This window comes from Aulonocara stuartgranti (assembly GCF_965226115.1).
Source record: "Aulonocara stuartgranti genome assembly, chromosome: 8".
Taxonomy (NCBI): Eukaryota; Metazoa; Chordata; class Actinopteri; order Cichliformes; family Cichlidae; genus Aulonocara; species Aulonocara stuartgranti.
This window is the reverse complement of record NC_138959.1, coordinates 6,252,716-6,270,761: the sequence shown is the minus strand read 5'-3', so window position 1 is coordinate 6,270,761 and position 18,046 is coordinate 6,252,716. Positions and strand designations below refer to the sequence as shown.

Here is an 18,046-nt window from a genome sequence, read left to right as displayed (position 1 = left end):
TCACTTTTAAAATCAATTTCTTTAGGATCTCATAGAGTCGGTTTTCATATAATGAAGATACTGCTAGAGGTCCAGCACAGGCCCGCACACATCTGCCACTCTAACTGACTCATTTCCTGTTTTAATACATTTTCAAAGACTAATATTTCATATCAAACGCTCACATGCCGCCCACTCAAAACCTCTTCTCTATTGAAACTAGCAACTGCATCCAAAAGCTGTGCCAGCCGGGACAGTTATAGTAAACTGAACTGAAATCTGTGGGTCAATTATGAAACGGCAAATATGGTAGGAGAAGGGTAACGTCTCTGTCAAATATGGAGTTGTGTTTAAAGGTTGTGGCCACTTGTACAGGATTTGACTGTTTAAAACGTTTGCTAACAAAGCAGGGCATCTGGCAGAGTGGAATGAAATAAGGAACCTGATGTCAGAACACTGTGTTTATTGAAGAGAATATAGCATAAATAGGTTGTGTGTCTAGTGTGGGTGCTTAAAGGTGTAAATACACAACACAAACATACTGTTAAGCCCCAAATGATTCACCCGCCTGCCGTATTTAGGTTTAAAGTCATCTTGTGACATTTTGGAGTGTCCCGCCTTACTCTGATAGAGAATCTGCAGGGAGTTGGAGATTATGGTGTTGACAAAGACGCCTTCCAGCCAAATCCCAGAAGAAACCTGCAAAAAGCTGGTCAGCAGTTTTAAAATTGGTTTCAATGCTTGAACACCAATAAAACTTTTCCACTGATTATTGAGAAGAGTATAAATAATTTTCTAATTGCCATTTTTACTCCTTTTACATTGTTCTGTTGTATTTTGAGAGATACCTGCCTTGTTTCCTACCTGTTTCTTGTTTAAATTTAAATCTCTACTAGAATCTAGATCTTTCACAATAATTTGGGGCTCATTTTATTACATTTAGGCTATGTTTTTATTATGAATTCCTGCGGTCTGTCTAGCTACAGAAATGTGTTTTACTAGACGAAAATAGGGAGTTGTTTGTACTCAGAAAGGTGTATTTTTGTTTCCAGCAGACAACTTTTGGAGATGTACAACAATCAGGGCAAATGACATTTTTACAGGACGTCAGTTTGCTTGTTGAAGAAGTGTTATATTGAGTATTAAAGTTTATATGAATCGAGTTTACACGTGATTATCCTCTTATTGGGCAAAACGTCCTCGGTTTGAGATAATCCGAAACCACGTGAGAACAAGAAATGTAAATCATTTCCTGTTGTAACCCACAAACTGAACGGTAATGTGTTTCACAAAAGTAAAACGTCACTATTCCACGTCTAGTTGTTTGGAGCTGGATCCGGTCTCCGTGCCCAGTGCGCGCTCCCGACGCAGGGGAAACAAATTCGGTCGTGAGTAACGACCATGGCACGACACAACGTTAAAGATAGTTCACGTTAGCTGATATGCAAATTATTGTGGTATGATAGTAGGGCTGGATAATAGCACATGTGATCAGGAAATGAGTGACACATAAAAAGACAAGGAAGTGTTGCACTCAGTACATTGTGTGTATATGAAGCAGCTGCACCACGGTCTTAATGTAGCTTCTGAAAAAGCTGAGTCATAAAGGAGCTAGCAGCGTTAATGTGCTCATCCTGAATGATATTTGGACTTATTGTGAGCTGTGAGGTGAGTTTGCAGAGGATGAGGTTTTTAACTTAATTTGTATTGCATATAAAATTGTGATTTTGTTAAATTAATAATACATTTAATAATTTTAGACTTCAGAATCATCCATTACGTTTAGGAGTAATACTTTCAGTCGTTTATTTCTTAATTAGTGTTTAAATACTTGTTTACACTCAAGCCTTGCACAGTAACGATCAGTCTTTCATATACAGCAGATACAATTTGTAATCTTCACTCACAGAAAACTGAATAAACCATTTTATTGTATTTCAAATAATTTTCTTCACTTATCTAGTTGATTATATCTAAAGTTTATAGAGTCACAGGATACTGAGTAATAGAACAAGCTATTTGCATTTTCATATAGAAATAAGTTTAAAATATGTAATTTAAAGGCAAAAATTGTAATTCATATTCAGCTTATGACTGAGTACAAACTGTTTCTAAAACACAGAGCACACTGTTGTTTTAGTGTGGCTTTATGGAGACTTCCTGCATACTTGTGCCTCCGCAGGACAGCACAAACCAAACACAACAAACCAGTTTAACATCTGTCATCTGAGTTCAAATGTCTTGACTTCTTCCTATCTATCTATCTATCTATCTATCTATCTATCTATCTATCTATCTATCTATCTATCTATCTATCTATCTATCTATCTATCTATCTATCTATCTATCTATCTATCTATCTATCTATCTATCTATCTATCTATCTATCTATCTATCTATCTATATGTTATGACTGTGTAGTGTCAGTCTTGACCACCATCTGTTTACTAGAGGCAACCAATCAGAGAAAGGTTAGTTGAAAGTTGGTTTTGTCATGTGAATTGAGGGTCTTCAGGAAGGCCTGGTATAATGATTTTGAACTTCAAAAGCTACTCTAGTACAAATAAGCATAAAAAGCATTGTTTAAAACGGAGACAGGAAACATAAAAGTAATTCAGGGAGGTTCTGATCACTCCCACACTGTAGATTCTGCTCACATCCTAACATGTATTGCAGTAATAAGCATCATTTATTGGTCATTTCAAGGTTTGTGAGGGAGGTGAGTAACAGCTGACTGGGCAACAGTCACTGCTGTTTACTGCGAGTTATAAACTGTGGTTTTTGCCCTTTTAACATGCTCTTTACTGGATGTTTTCTTTCAGGAGTGCTATGGTGGCACAGCAGCAAAATAAAGGAGATCCTGATGTAACAAAAAAGATGGAGAAGGTGAAAGGAATGAAGCACTTTCCTCCATATGGTAGCATGGATGAAAACACAACAGGGGACAACTGCCCCACATGCCGTGGCACTGGCCGAATCCCCAGAGGTTGGCCTTTTTTTGTGAAGAAAAATCTGCTTTTATCTGTCTTTATTGTCAATTTTCCACTGTTTTAACTGGAGTTTTAAGGCTTTGACATCATTGTCTGCTGAATGCTTCCCATGCATGATAAAAACTAGAGGAACCAGTCGTGAAAAACTGACACAGTGTTTACTTCTTCTTCTCCAAATTACTTTCATTTCACATTTAATAGCAAGTTGACTGAAGGAGTCTTAAAAACATGGCTATGTGCTGGTGTCAGCTAAGATACTTTCACATCATTTCTGTGGTAAGAACAAAACCTTTATTTCCATCTTGTACTGGCAGGACAAGAAGACCAGCTCGTTGCCGTCATACCGTGTAATGATGTAAGGCTGAAACCCAGACGCACGTAAGGAGTATAGCAGTACATGAATGTGTGTGTGTGAGGGGTGCTTTTACAGTTTTGAACAAGCGAGTTAGAAATATTTTTGTGTTTATGGTTTGCACTGTTGCTCTATTTAAAATGTAATTTTGCATATCCCTGTTTCAGGAAGCTGCATGTCTGCATCTCCATGGGCCTGTGTCTCCTTATTTGCTGTCTGATCCTCTTTTTCCTCTTCCCACGGAGTGTCACCCTCACCCCAGTGTCTGTACAATCAGTCACAGTATACTTCATCCCAGATGAAGTTAAAATGGACGTCACAGTAAGTAATTTGAAAATCACTCTGCTCATCAGTAGTTTTGGTGTTACAGTAACCAAAAAACACTGTATGCAGCCAAACATCTGGGCAGCACTTAATGTTTCTAGGTGGGCATTAACATCCCAGTTGTGAGGCTAATCAGAGATAGTCCGATAATTCAAATGATGACTGGCTTGATCACTGTTTTTGAGATACCACAAAGTTTAGTTAAATTTTAAATATGGGCATGTGAAAAAACAATGTTTTCACAGGACACTGTGCAGTTTTGGCAGTTTGCAGCCCTGGAGCAGTGCTACAATCTACAATCATTCCAGAAGTTTATTTCCCAGCAAATTCATCACATTTGACTGTGCAATGCTAACAGGAATTGCCAAAAAAATCCAAGAGCTAAATCTCAGACTCTATAGACTGCAGTTAGCATGTTAAATATTAAAGTTCATGACAGTAAATTAGAAAAATATGAGTTGTTCCCAGGAGAAAACCTATTCTCTGTGACCAGAACATGGCAACATGTCTTGAGTTAAGATTTAAGACTCCTAGAACAATGTCCTTTTGCTAGATGCACAACTTGGGCCAAATTCAGTCGCACAACAAGACAATGATCCCAAACACACCAGCAGATCTACAGCAGAATAGATGAAAAAGAAAACATTTAGGTGTCGCAGTGGCCTAGTCAAAGTCCTCAACCTGACTGAAATGTTGTGGGAGGAGCTTAAGAGAGCTGAGCATAAACAAATGCCTTCAAACCTCAATGAACTGAATAGAAAATGTAAGTTGGGGTTTGTGAATATCTGCCCAGCTTAATTAAGTGTAACTAGTAAACTACAGTATATATATGCTTGTCTGCTTTGATGACAGACTTCCTCCTATTACTGTGGATTTGTCATGCAGTGTCTCTGCCCTCTTTTACCCACATCTCTGCAAATCTGTGGACAAAGGAAGGAGGTGACCTCTGAACCTTCTGCCATGATAAACATTAGGCAACTGGATTTTGAGAGTCAATAAATATCTGAAAATGACTCACCTTTGTAACATGTTTTAAAATAACATGAACGTCAAGTTCTAACTGATGACTCATGTATGTCCTGCAGACGTTGCTTCCCATTATAGCTGTTGCACCATCGGTTGCATTAGACTATGGCTACAGGAGCTATGCTAAACCCTGATTGGCTCTAAGCATGCTTTTTTTTAATCTCTGAAAATGGACATTAGAAAATGGGACTGACAGTTTTGAAGTTGGGATTAATATTTCTGAATTCTTGGTGACCGATTCTATATAAAAATATGTAGAATTAGTTGGAAACAAGCAGCATAACATAACTAGTGTGTGTTAACAAGTGGAGGTCCCTCATACATAGTTGTAAACGAGTTAAGCCATATTTTTACAACCACATTTTTTATTGCCTCTATCAAAACACTATCCACAAAGAAGCACTTGCGTTGCATTCACATGACAGATGGTACAGTAGGTCACTGCCCCACTTAGATGGTGGGGCACTTAAAATTCCCAGACACTTTTTAATAATGCACAGGTGTGTCGGTTGCACTTGACTTGTGGATTTTTTTCCTTTTGCAGAATCTCATCAACATCACCAACACTAACTACTATTCAGTTCAGATTGTCGACTTCAGCATTCAGGCTGTGGTTGGTCAAACAGTCATGGGAAAGAACAAGATCACTAATATGACCGCAATCGAGCCCAGATCACTGAAATCTGTAAGCTTCAGACTGGATAACAGGTCCTGTTGATATCCAGCATTTATCATGTGTTTAACATCTTATCTCTGTGTCCTCTGATATAATTTACAGAATGTAATTTCAGTTGGCCTGGATATTAAAGATGAAGGCATAGCGTAAGAAAGAAATCTTTGTTCTCAGCACATAACATCAAAAAAACATCTCAAGATAAAAACTATTAGAGTCCATTGTTGTTGTTTAAATGTCTGACTTCAGCACAACTTGTTCATGTCTTTCAGCTCTTACTGCAAGTCAAGCAGCATCAAGATTCACACCTTATTTCTGGAGCTTCAGTAAGTGTCAACCTCTGTCAGCGGAAGAGGCAGAGACACTTTTGAGTTTTTTAAACCCACAATGTTAAAAGCTTCACTTTTCCGCTGTGCACAAAAACCACAACCACAAAATTATTTTTCTTCACAAAGCCAAAGTCGAATCTTTTAATCTGAAGGACATGAAAGGTCTTCCTGGAAGTCCAGTTTTTCCTTTGAAATTCAGTGAACTTGGAATTAAACCACAGGACAGTCACAGTGCTGCTATTGAGGAGCTGCTTTTTACCTTAAATGCGTTCGAGAGAAATGTGCTCATTCAGTGATTTCAGTGGCTCAGAACTTTGATGCTAACTGGACTAATTAAGAGACAGGTAGCACAGTGGTGTGGTGGCAAGAATGTCCTATGTTTGAATCTACCGGCTAACCAGGACCTTTCTGTGTGGGGAGATTCGTGGGTTTAGGTTAATTTATGATTTGAAACTGGCGGTGGGTGTGAATGGTTGTGCGCTTGTCTGTTAGCTGTGTGAGAAAATGGTGAATTGTCCAGATGTGTACCTTATGATATTCTGGGGTGGGCTCCAGCCCCCTCGCGTACTACCCTGAGTTTCATAAATAGATGGACAGAATAAAGTTCAAATAGATTGTACTGACTACATGTACATGTTGTTTTTAAGTTGCTTAAAAAAAGGAACCAAACAGCATTCGTCACAGTCATGGTCATGGTCAGCAACAATATTCATGTAGGCATTTAAATGGTGCTCGATTGTTACCAAGGGGCCCAAAGTATAACAAGAAACCATCCTCTACACCACTGTGTTGATATAAGTCAGGATGGATCCAGACAGAAATCCCTTTGGGGAGATTTGGCATAAAAAAGAAATCTGCCAACTTAAAACATATGGAGCTACCTGCTGTGAGAAGCCTTGTGAATAAGGGAGCATCTTAAAGCAGCTTTCTTCTATATTCTGATGCTCAGTGTGTACTTCAGCAGGTCATCTTAACCATGTTCACATGCTTAAATGCTGCTGTGATATTGGGTCAAAGAGCAGTTGAACATTTGTACTTAAAAAGTGGCTGATGAGTATATTTTCGAGCATTTTTCAGTCCTCACCACTTCATAAGAACGAGAGCTATCCACAGGAATCACATTTTTGCTCAGCATTTGAGCATCAGTAACGTGCGATATATCGCAGTTTCAACAGCAAAACTGCACCAACTTAATGTCTGTGATGTACAGAAACAGACAAAAAGCATTGGTAATCTGGGTGACGTTTTCTGATAATTCACTGCAGACACCTTTGAAAAGTGAATGCAAAGGATCATGTCACTGTACGGGATGGGTGGCTGTTCAAAACAAGCTGCAGAAAATGAAAACTCTTCCTTTTATCTTCATTTTGGATCCTTCTGTGCAAAAATAATTTCTTATATAGTCCTATTTTGACACTCTGGATTTTGGTATTTTAATGAAGGCATGCCAAAGTTTGTGCCCTAGAAAAATAATCAGCTGATTCTTAGGATGGTCAGGTGGGATTTAAAAAAAAAGAAAAAAAGAAATAAAGAACATGTTAACTTAAAAAAAAAAAAAAAAAAAAAAAAAGGATGGTCAGGTGGGATTTTATTTCATCTTAGATTTGTTTGATTTGTTTGGAAAGACTCACGAGCTGGTTACTAGCTTTGTCTGTCAGCTGTTTATTGCTGGCTACGCAGAGCACAGCGGGTTTATTGCAGCTCTTTTGGCTGATGTGGCTGAAAACAAAGCCAATGAGAGAATCAGTTTGGATGTAACAGCTAAAAGACACTAAAATGCTCCTAGAGTTGAAGGGAACGCCCATCAATAAACCCAGAATTATAACGAAGTCAAAAAAAATTAGCACAGACGTGAAATATGAAAATGTAACATAGATGTTTTTTTCTTTTTTCAGAATGACAATGAATATTTCGTATCTCTCGCACACGGAGCAGCTGTCCGTGGAGACCTTTGAGTATATTGACTGTGGCACCAATTCAACAATTCCACATCCTGTGAGAATATGACTTCAGTGTACTGAATCTGCAGTTTATACACGATAACTGCTCTCTGTTGTTTTAACACATAATAAGACTTTAAATTAATCACTACAGTGTTATAATGTAAAAATATTGACGCTTCAAACATGCATATGTGTAAAATGCACAATTTGTGAAATGTAAAAATGATTTTGAAGTCATACCAATTTTAAATTGTCTTTAAATTTGTGTGTGTGCACGCGACCACGTGTGTACTACTGTGTTGACCATAGATCTCCTTATTGTTGGTCATTTGCACTTTATTAAACTGTAAAGGTTAATGTTACATATTATATGTTTTCATTTTTCCCTCATTCATTGCTTCTTCATGATATTTTAAACACTAGGGTGTGAGCAGGTTGTCTTGAGGTCAGCTTTCCATTGTCACACTATAGTGCATATTTATATCGCTAACTTAAAAATTTTAATACAGAAAAATATGCAGGTATAATGTTTAATTTCTAAACTTAGAAGCATAAACCAAAGTTACAATCTCGTTTTAAGGTCTTGTGTGATAGTCCTTGGACAGTCATGTGACAGTCACATGGCTCTGTGCAGTCCTGTGAAACCTTTACTGCTTTGATAGGAACTGAGAGGGAAGCAGTAGCAGCTGGGTGCTGCTAATCAAATGCATTTGATTAACTGATCATCAGCAAGTGTGACCAGCTTTATAAAAGAAGATGTTTTGGCTGTTTTCTGGTCTGAAGCAATCAGGTGTGTGTTATCACAATGGCACTAAGGAAAGACAATTGTTGCTGCCTACAAACCTGGAGAGAATTATAAGGTCAGTCCATCATTCTATAGTGAGAAAGATTATTCATAAGTGGAAAACACTGTGGACAACTGACAATATTTCTAGGACTGGACATCCCAGGAAATTAATCCCAAGCTCAGACCGCGCAGCATTCAGAGAAACTGCAAAAGTGCCAAGAGCTACATCCCAGACTCAGCAGGGCTCAGTTAACATGTTAAAAGTATGATAGTAAAATTAGAGACATACTTATTAAGTATGACCGGTCTGGAAGGGTTTCTAGAAGAAATCGATTTAAAAAACAACACTGCAGCACAGCTTAGGTTTGCAAAGTTACATTTGAAGAAAACCACAAGACTTCAGGAACAATGTGCTTTTTACAGACGAGACCGAAGTGGAGATGTTTGGTTACAATTCAGAGTGCAGAGTTGAACCAAAACCAAACACAGCACATCGGCACAAAGATCTCATACCCACTGTCAGCACGGTGGTGGAGGGGTTATGTCTTGGGTTTGTTTTGGAGCCATTGGACCTGAGCACCATCAGTGAGTCCACCATGAACTTCTCTGTATACCAACATATTCTAGAGTCAAATGCGGGGTCATGTGTCCAAGCTACTGTATCACAGGGCGTACTTAGTTATTTACCCATCATTGTTATTTCATCTGCTGTTCTCCGAATCCTTTTGGTTTTAGTGAGTATGCTTTTTGTCATGTTTTTAACTAGAGTTAATTAAAAAGTATAAATTGTCTAAATATGTACAATAAAAATATATGTTTTTTTCACTTTCCAAACCCAGTGTCCGCCCTACCTACAGTAAGTCACCAATATTTTTCTCCTGCTCTGTCATTGACTCTACACAAGGTGGACCCAAAGTATCATTGCAGAGTGATACTCTATGGGCACACACTTCACGCAGTAGTATGACATGCAAATATTATGGCACTCTGGAGTCTCTGTAAGTTAATGGTCTAACCTGAACCACTGCAAGTGTGAAAATTCCAGTAAAACCAATAAATACTCAATTGTATTTTGTAACAGTACTACTGTTACTGGGGTGGGGATCAGACCAATACATGTGAAGATATTTCTCGAGCTAGTTAACTAGCAAGTTGTTTGAAATCATTAATTTAACCAGGTTGTTCCACTGACCTCTTTTTGTCAAATGAGACCCATTAACAAGAGGCAGGTAGATTAAAAAACATATAATACATGTAAAATGCATGCCCACAAATTCTGAAAAGCATATGCAAGACTTTTTGCAGACACACAAATGACCATTTCAAATGTTTTGGTTATGTTTAATGTGAGATTTACAGCAAACTTTGTCATCTGTTATAACACCCAGGAATTGAATTTTATTCACTCTATGTTCACAACCTCTTAAGACTAAAGGAACGTGGTCAAACTCACTGTATTTGAAATTACACTTGTTCTTCTTGTGTAGATGTTTTATGAATGCATTTTCACTTGCTCACACTTGAAGAAAGAGTAACACTGGGGGGTGTTTTACTGTAATAATTTTTATATGCACGTTATTATGCATCAGTGTTTGCTGGTCATGACACCCCGAATGCACGCAATTCACTGCTGCACCAGCAGGGGGCGCGGAGCAGCAACCCTCCAGGTGGCCGTGACGTCACCGGGCTTAAGGTGCCGTGCGCTCGAGTCTCTCCGGAGCTTCTCAGTGCTGCTGGAGGAGAACACGAAGATCGCTTGTTGTGAACTATGGCCGTGTTTATCGCTTGTGGATGATGATTTCACCGAACATCTAAAAAGGTAGGAAGGTTTTTAAATATGCAGAGGAGAGGTCAGGCTCGGTTTTCAATGCTGGGATTCGTGCAGGCTCTGCAAACTGCATGCATGTTTTATTTTCCTATCCTATCCAATCAATCCAATATATCAGGATTCCTACAAGCTCAATAGGTAGACGATGTTGAAGTTCTTAAATTTATTTGCGGTATATCGATCAGGATAAACACGTCGTCACATGAGGTAGATAGTGAGATTTCATGCAGGAGAGGGAGAAAACTGGAGAAAAAGGTGGATTATTCCTCATACACACACACAGACACACATATATACACACAGTCATACAACGAGGTTATAAAAACATCTGTCAATAAACATGACAGGGCAATGCTTGTGCAAGCTGAGTACAGAAAGTCTTTGCACACTGCATTATTATTATTTTTTTTTTGGGGGGGGGAGGTCAAAGTAAAAAATAAAAACAAAAAAACAAGATAAAACCTGCCCTTGTAAACATGTAATGGTTTTATTTAGTCCAAACAGCAGCTGTTTGATGGGTATCAGGATGTCAACAACAACCGGATTAGTGCAGCTGAAGCAGTCCTTATAGGCAGTCAGCAGAGAGACCCCCTGAATACATGTTATCCATCGGCTGCATTCAAATCAATCTGGCCCAGGAAAAGCCCTTCAGGTTTAACAATCTTAAGAGGATTAACCCTTAGCAAATAAGAAACTACATTACCTCAGACACTAGTTAACTGATGTTTAGCTCTGTAATGTGGCACATTTATAGTTTGAAATCTAAAATTTCGAAGACACACACACTGCTATTGTAAAGTAAGCATCTCGGTAGTAGCGAAACATTTTAAGTGCAGCTTGGTTTGCAAACATTCCTTAAACACCCATTGTCTTTTAATTAAATGTTAACCCAGCCTGTGTGTGTGTGTTTTGATAAGGCCTCAAGCACCATCTGATCTTGGACAGGGACCAAATGCCAATCCACTGAGAACGGATTAAAACAGGAATCTTTCACCTCACCTAAGTAGGTGTGAATTGCTGGCTGGAGTCATGGGGAACCAGCTGACTGATATCGCTCCCAGCACGCCGTTCCTGCCAAGCTTCCAGTGCCTACACGTGGTCGTCATTGGCCTCGATTCGGCCGGAAAAACCTCTCTGCTCTACAGGCTCAAACTCAAGGAGTTTGTCAAAACAATCCCAACCAAGGGCTTCAACACAGAGAAGATCAAAGTGGCAGTTGGGGCATCTCGTGGAATAAACTTCCAGATTTGGGATGTGGGTGGGCAGGACAAGCTGCGTCCGCTCTGGAAGTCCTACACTCGCAGGACAGACGGGATGGTGTTTGTGGTGGACTCCACCGAGGTGGAGCGAATGGAGGAGGCCAAAGTGGAGCTCCATAAGATCACCCGCACGTCAGAGAATCAGGGAGTCCCGGTGCTAATTCTCGCCAACAAACAGGACCTGGACTCGGCCTTGTCTGTGAGCGAGGTGGAGAAGCTGCTCTCTGTTCATGAACTGAGCATGTACACGCTGTATCACGTGCAGAGCTGCAGCGCTGTGGACGGTCAGGGGCTCCAGCTGGGCTTGGAGAAACTCTATGAGATGATCCTGAAGAGGAAGAAGATGGTGAAGCACAACAGGAACAGGAAGAGATGAACTACCGGTTCACACTGTGGCCTTTATACACCAGAGATTTATACACTGCTCAGATGCTTCCAGGCTTAATGGTCCTCTTTAATGGGAAAGCAATTTGTGCCAACAAAACAACAATTACACACGGCCTGAGGGTCCGGAGAAATGGATTTGCTCATAATAACTGAAACGGTATTGACATTGTTTTTGTTCTGCAGCTGTCCTTAGACAGCTTATAGATTTAAGGAAACCTTGAAGCAGTTAGTCCTCACTAAGTGCTTTTCTACACTTGTTTTAAAGAAGATTTCTGAGAAGACACTTGCCTGCTCACTTTAGGACTCACAGAGGGCCACATTCCCATTTGATGAAGAAGATTTACTTAAAATGACGTTCTTATATTCCTCGAAAGGCTTGCACAGATTCTGTACCACTAAATTGCTGTTTTTCTTCCACAATGTACTGATCTTTTTTCAAAATATTTATTCAGTGTATATGTATTCGTACTGGACAGAGGCTCCTTTTTCTTTTTTGTAAATGAACAGCGTCCAGCGCTCACTTAGCACCAATGATATTTAGTTTAATTCCTAACAGATCCTAAGTGCATTCCCTTCATAGACACATATATATACAAATTTAGCTACCACTGTATAATTATACTGTTTTTACAAATTGTAATTTTTTCGTAAACTGAAGACTTAATAAACCTAGCACTGTACAGAACATACATTGCTATCTTTGTATTTTGAAGGTAGTTGATAGGAATGAGTTAAACCTTTTGGATTACATGGCACGCATAATCTCTCAGCTCTAAATTCACCTCAATATTGAGATTTTCTGGCCACTTCTACAGTGATATTTGAACATCATCTGTAGCCGTGACTTTAATGTCCAAGTGGATTCAGTGATCAAATCAAAATATTGCAGGTAACCTCAAAAAACACTCGGTGAAAACACATTTTATTGTAACTGATAATTAGATAAACTAATATTATTCATGGACAGCAATACAGACAGCAGATTTGGCATAGTTATCCATCATTAATCACTATTTGGCGTGACTGGACAGACAAGCATGCTTTGTTAACTATAATTAAACTGCAGCCATGACTGACTGTTGATGCATTTGTATGTATGAAAAATAAGTCCTGCTGATGTTTGCGCAACTTGGGAAACACTTGAGAAGTGTTTGGGAAAGAGGCTGGGAAGCCTTGATAAAGTTGTGGCCCCGGGGCCTGTGATATCTTAATATGCCTCTGCTACCTGCTGAGCACCAAACAGCACTAAGCACCTAAAGAAACATATTTCCCCCAGGACTTGGCAGACGGAGCTGAAAGACAGTGAATATTAAATTTCCTTTGTTGACACACACAAAAGAGAAAATACATCAACCAATGCATATTGATGCCAGAATAATTAATTTGCCAAAAATCTGCATTAGTCCCCCGAAATCTAGTATCAAACAAGCTTTAGTTAGTATTTCTTTACATCAAATATTTGCTACCTTAACAGATGATACCATTTCAGTGCTCTTACCAAAATAGGGGGGAGGATCTCCTCCTCTTCCCCTCCCCCACACAAGACCAAACAATCCGTTTAGTTGGATTTCCACCTACTGCTGACAGTTTAATTGCATCAATTAGTGGTGAGACGGCTCAGAGGTGAGCTGGTTGAGTTGTGCTGTTGATTTTGTGGTCATGTGGGGCTGGATCACCTGAGGCCATCTGTACAGCAGATGCTCTGTTGCACTCTTGCTGGAAGTCAACTGGACTGTAGCCATCTCGTCTTACTACTTATTTTAATGTTAGTCTCACATTTATGTGTTTAGTGACCCTGGGATGAAATAAAATAAATAATACCACTGATAAAAATGCATTTCAAAGAATGGCAAAAAATATCTGGCATCTTGAATCGAGTCAAAGGATACGTGAGCTTCTTGTCTCTTGCTGTCAAAAATATGAGAAACCTGTTTTCATAAATCCAGGAGATAAATAAGAAAAACACAGAGACCTTTTCTTTTATTTAAATTTCACTATACTGGCATTTTAAGAGTTTTTGCACTCTGTTTCTGATGTGTCATCTAACAGTTCATCGTTACTGTAGCAAATATCAGAAATGTTCCATTGTACTTAATACTAGCTCTGATCACACACTGTATATAAAAGATAGGTGTTACCATTATGATGTCACCCGCTGCTTTCTAGACTCCGTATGCTGAAACCTCAGCATCACCATTTTGGCCACTGTCACCGATCCCAAAGATTTATATGAGAGGGTGGAGTGCTAAGTTTCCAGCTAATGTGGATGATTTTTAATCACACAGTATTCCATATTATTTGTCAGATAATCTATTAAAAATGCCCCATAAGGCACCAACAGCAAAAATGCAGTGAAGACGTTCAGTTTAATATCTCAAAGTAGTGGAAGGAAGGCCTAACAGACCCTGATTGGCTCCATCTGCCTGTGTCAGGACACCTGCCAATTAAAGCAGTCGTGCTAATAACTCTAGTGTTCAGGTGGATGAGTTAGAAAAAAGCTATCAGTCATTATCCAAAAACATACCTTATACAAGCTGTTAACATACTTTATAATGTTCTATTGCAGGCCTCTTTAGCTAGTGAGTCTACAGGGTTTGACTCACATTTGCAGCTAGCCTTTGGTGGCCAGTAGTGGAAAAAAGTTTTTGGCACTTCAGAGTCGGCTTCATTTTCCCACTTGGTGTTAATCCTCTCTTAAGTTGCCATTCAGCTACGCGTGGGTGTGCTCCTGGCCTGTATTTGTCTTGCCTGACATGATGAGATAATGACTTGTTACCTATTCGCGTGCCGCCCGCTGAGTGTTCTTAAACGCTCAATGTCAAGCTGCACTTGCGTGCACTTAAGCACGTGCATGTCCATTATGACAAGAAACCCGCGCACCCACACGAGCACCCGTGCGCATCTTGACTTGTGTGACCTCACCGTCCCTATTATTCAAAACGGTGAGCTCATTAAAAGTTTCAAGGATGTGTTGCAGCATCATCCTGATACAGCAGCTGGTCGCTGAATAAATTTGCATCATAATGCGGTGTTTTCAACAGCTGAGACACATTCTGGGCATTTGGAGACATCAGTCAGCCAATGAAAAACAAACAGTATGTGGCTGAGCTTATCTCCTCAGATAAGCCATACAATGAGGCGATGGGAAACTGTTGTTGAAGCTAGGTTAAGAAGACAGGTGACAATCAGTAGGCAGCAGTATGGCTTCATGCCATAAAAGAGCAGATGGAGAAGTATAGAGAAGGTCGTACGGAGTTGCTGTTTTTGCGGATCTAGAGAAAGCATATGTGGACCTGTGGTACTGCACGAGAAAATCAGGATTGGCAGAGCAGTATGTGAGGGTCATGTAGGATTGCAAGACAGTGGTAAGGTGTGCAGTGGGAGTGACAGATGGATTCAAGGTCGGGGTAAGATTACATCAGGGATGGTCTCTGAGCCCCTTCTTGTTTGCAGTGGTGTTAGACAGGTTGACAGATTATGTCAGGCAGGAGTCTCCATGGACTATGATGTTTTCAGATGACATCTGTAGTGAGAGTAGGGAGCAGGTGGAAGAGAGCCTGGAGAGGTGGAGGTATACATGGGAGAGAAGAGAAATGAAAGTGAGTAGAAACAAGACAGAATACATCATGTGTGTGAATGAAAGGGAGACGAGCGTAACAGTGATTTATGTGAGTAGAGCTGGTGAAGGGAGATGAGCTTAAATACCGGACAGTGCACAAAAGAAGTGAAGAAGGGAGCTCAGTCAGGGAGAAGTGGGCGGAGATAAGTGTCAGTGGTGATTTGTGACAGAAGGATAGCAGTGAAATAGAAGGTTTACAAGATCGCAATGAAACCTGCTGTGATGTGTGGTTTGGAGATGGTTTGGAAATGTAGTGAAGGAGGACATGCAGAGGACTGGTGTGACAGAGGACGCTAGGGGTAACGTGAGGTGAAGGATGACAGTCCACTGTGGCGATTGCTAAAGGGACCAGCTGAACAAAGAAGAGGAAAAACAGAAGACAACTATGACGCCAGTAAGGCACAATGCTGTCGTGCCCACAGTCTCCCGCACACCTAATGACTTCCATCCAGCGGTGGAAAAACCCAAGGGAGCTGCATGTGCATTGTCTTTGTTGCACAGTGGTTTTCTCTTGCATGTTTCTGTCACATGCTGTGCAGACTCCTTGTTACTCTCTGCCTTGCCTCCTCCTTTCTAGGGCATCCTGGTGGCTGACAAGAAACACACAAGAGAGGGAAGCCTGGGGATTATGTGTCAGGGCTTAATCTCACATAGGCAGGTGTATCCCTGGAACGGTGTGACATAAATCAGAGACAGGCACACCACTGGGCTTTGAAAACAATAAGCAAAGCTACAAATAAATTTTTTTCCTGTTCTCCTTAAAATTCACAATGCAATGACTGCAAGGAGGCACAGTCTTAAAAATATAAGCCAGAATATATTGGGTCTATGAGTGAGGACTGGCACAGCAGCGCAGTGAACAGGTAGATGACTATGCTGACATATTTGATGAATATCCTCAGTTATTACAACTGTGGATTGATGTAATGGTCTACAGAAGTTTGAATGAATTTCTGCTAAATTAAAATGAAATTATATCAAACAAAGCTGTTGCTGGGTCTCAGATTGTTTAGACAATGTTGTAAAACTTGTTAAAAACTACAGGCATATGGACATACAGGCTTTTTAAATCTTATTGAGGGGAAAGTCTCCAAAACTATACAGCAGATTTAGCTGAATTTGTCTTATGCTCATGTCCCACTAACTAGTAAAACTAAAATTAGAGGCTTGATAGTAATCATGTGGATTCAATCCATGGGAGCTGCTAAGAGCATCAGTGAACATGTCCTTTTTTAGTTATTTATATATGGTATTATTATCTTTACGTGCCCTTTGTTTTTCTTTCATCAGCTCTTTTGAAGAGTTCATTGTTTTGGGAGTTTTCCATCTTCAGTCTTTTTACATCCTTTGCTTCTCTGCCCTCATTAATCTCACTTGTGTCCAATCAGTCCTTTTAGTCTTCTCTTGTCAGTTATCAGTTCATTTTGACTTCAGTTTGACCTTGTGCTTTTTTAGATACTGGTTTTTCTAGCAATTTCTTTTTACATAAGCTCTTAACAGGTTTTGATAAAACTCGACTTCTCTTAGTTAACCTGTCTGTGGCGTCTGCATTTGGCTCATCTTTCCTGTGTATCAAAAAGCTGAGGAACAGAGGGGTGCATTATTAAGGCCTGCTAACTCAGTCAGGGGGAGGTGTCTTTCAGTGCTGGCTCTCCCAGTGGCCCCCCTGGCAAGACTGTGTTGGTAATAATTTTAATAAATGTGAACAGAAGAGAGAGGAAAACATCCAGCTGAAACATTAACTAAGTCACTTTGTATGTCCCTCATGATTTCCTATTGTCCCCTGCTGTCCACTGTGTCCCTGTACCCACAGAAACAGAAGCTTGGTGGCACACGGTGTGCCACCAAGCTTCTGTTTCTGTGGGTACAGGGATATTTTTATTGGCCCTCATATGGTTACCCACATGACAATATTGTGGAAGCACCAGTTTTCACAGTTTCCTTTATTTGCTTTAAGTAGATTATCTGCTGAAGACATCTTTTCATATATGCAACTTGTTAAGCTTTGCCTTACTAACAGCACGAACACCTGCTCTAAAGTTACAGCAGCACAAACTGCATGGCGTACTCACTGGCATTTGCATGCATTTAGTTGGTGATGCAGAAAAACTCTTTTGCACTCCTGGAATTACAGCCACTAAAACACAGAGCAGATAATCAGATGTATTTGAAAGCCTTTCTTTTTTTACCAGCAACATCTATCTTTACAGTAGGAAGGTAAAATTAATTTCACTTTGTTCTGAAAACAAACTAAAATGATTTCCTTGTCTCCTTTATCAGGCTAATAACAAGACGTTAACATACTGAGTAACATTTAACGTTTAAATGTATGCAGTTTAAAGTTTCAGAGCTCTAATGTGCAGCTGTCATGTTAGAAATAGAAAACAGCACTGAGATTACACTTAGTGGGAAATATATGAATTTGAATTGATATATTTATTTTCCTGCTCAGCGCACTTGTGATGATTGAATCACGAGATTAGCAATTTTCTGCAATATTACCCATTTGTGCAGCCACAGTGTTGCATTTTAATGTTATATTTTTGTTCT

The 18,046-nt window shown here is 39.7% G+C and overlaps 2 protein-coding genes across 3 annotated transcripts; both read left to right on the top strand.

Moving 5' to 3' along the window:
* The first annotated feature begins 1,248 nt into the window (after positions 1–1,248).
* tmem106a (transmembrane protein 106A) lies at positions 1,249–7,978 on the top strand. 2 transcript variants are annotated; one of them, XM_082542956.1, is made up of 8 exons: positions 1,254–1,647; positions 2,802–2,965; positions 3,284–3,347; positions 3,489–3,642; positions 5,216–5,356; positions 5,450–5,493; positions 5,617–5,670; positions 7,569–7,978. In XM_082542956.1, exons 2-8 carry the CDS (start codon positions 2,809–2,811, stop codon positions 7,678–7,680), a joined length of 726 nt encoding a protein of 241 aa, XP_082399082.1. In that variant the 5' UTR covers positions 1,254–1,647; positions 2,802–2,808; the 3' UTR covers positions 7,681–7,978. The 2 variants fall into 2 exon arrangements, with proteins under 2 accessions (XP_082399083.1, XP_082399082.1); XM_082542957.1 differs by lacking the exon at positions 5,216–5,356 and having other exon boundaries at positions 1,249–1,647.
* Positions 7,979–10,082: 2,104 nt separating this feature from the next.
* arl4d (ADP-ribosylation factor-like 4D) lies at positions 10,083–12,562 on the top strand. Its single transcript, XM_082543922.1, has 2 exons — positions 10,083–10,222; positions 11,149–12,562. Exon 2 carries the CDS (start codon positions 11,261–11,263, stop codon positions 11,864–11,866), a length of 606 nt encoding a protein of 201 aa, XP_082400048.1. The 5' UTR covers positions 10,083–10,222; positions 11,149–11,260; the 3' UTR covers positions 11,867–12,562.
* The last annotated feature ends 5,484 nt before the right edge of the window (positions 12,563–18,046 follow it).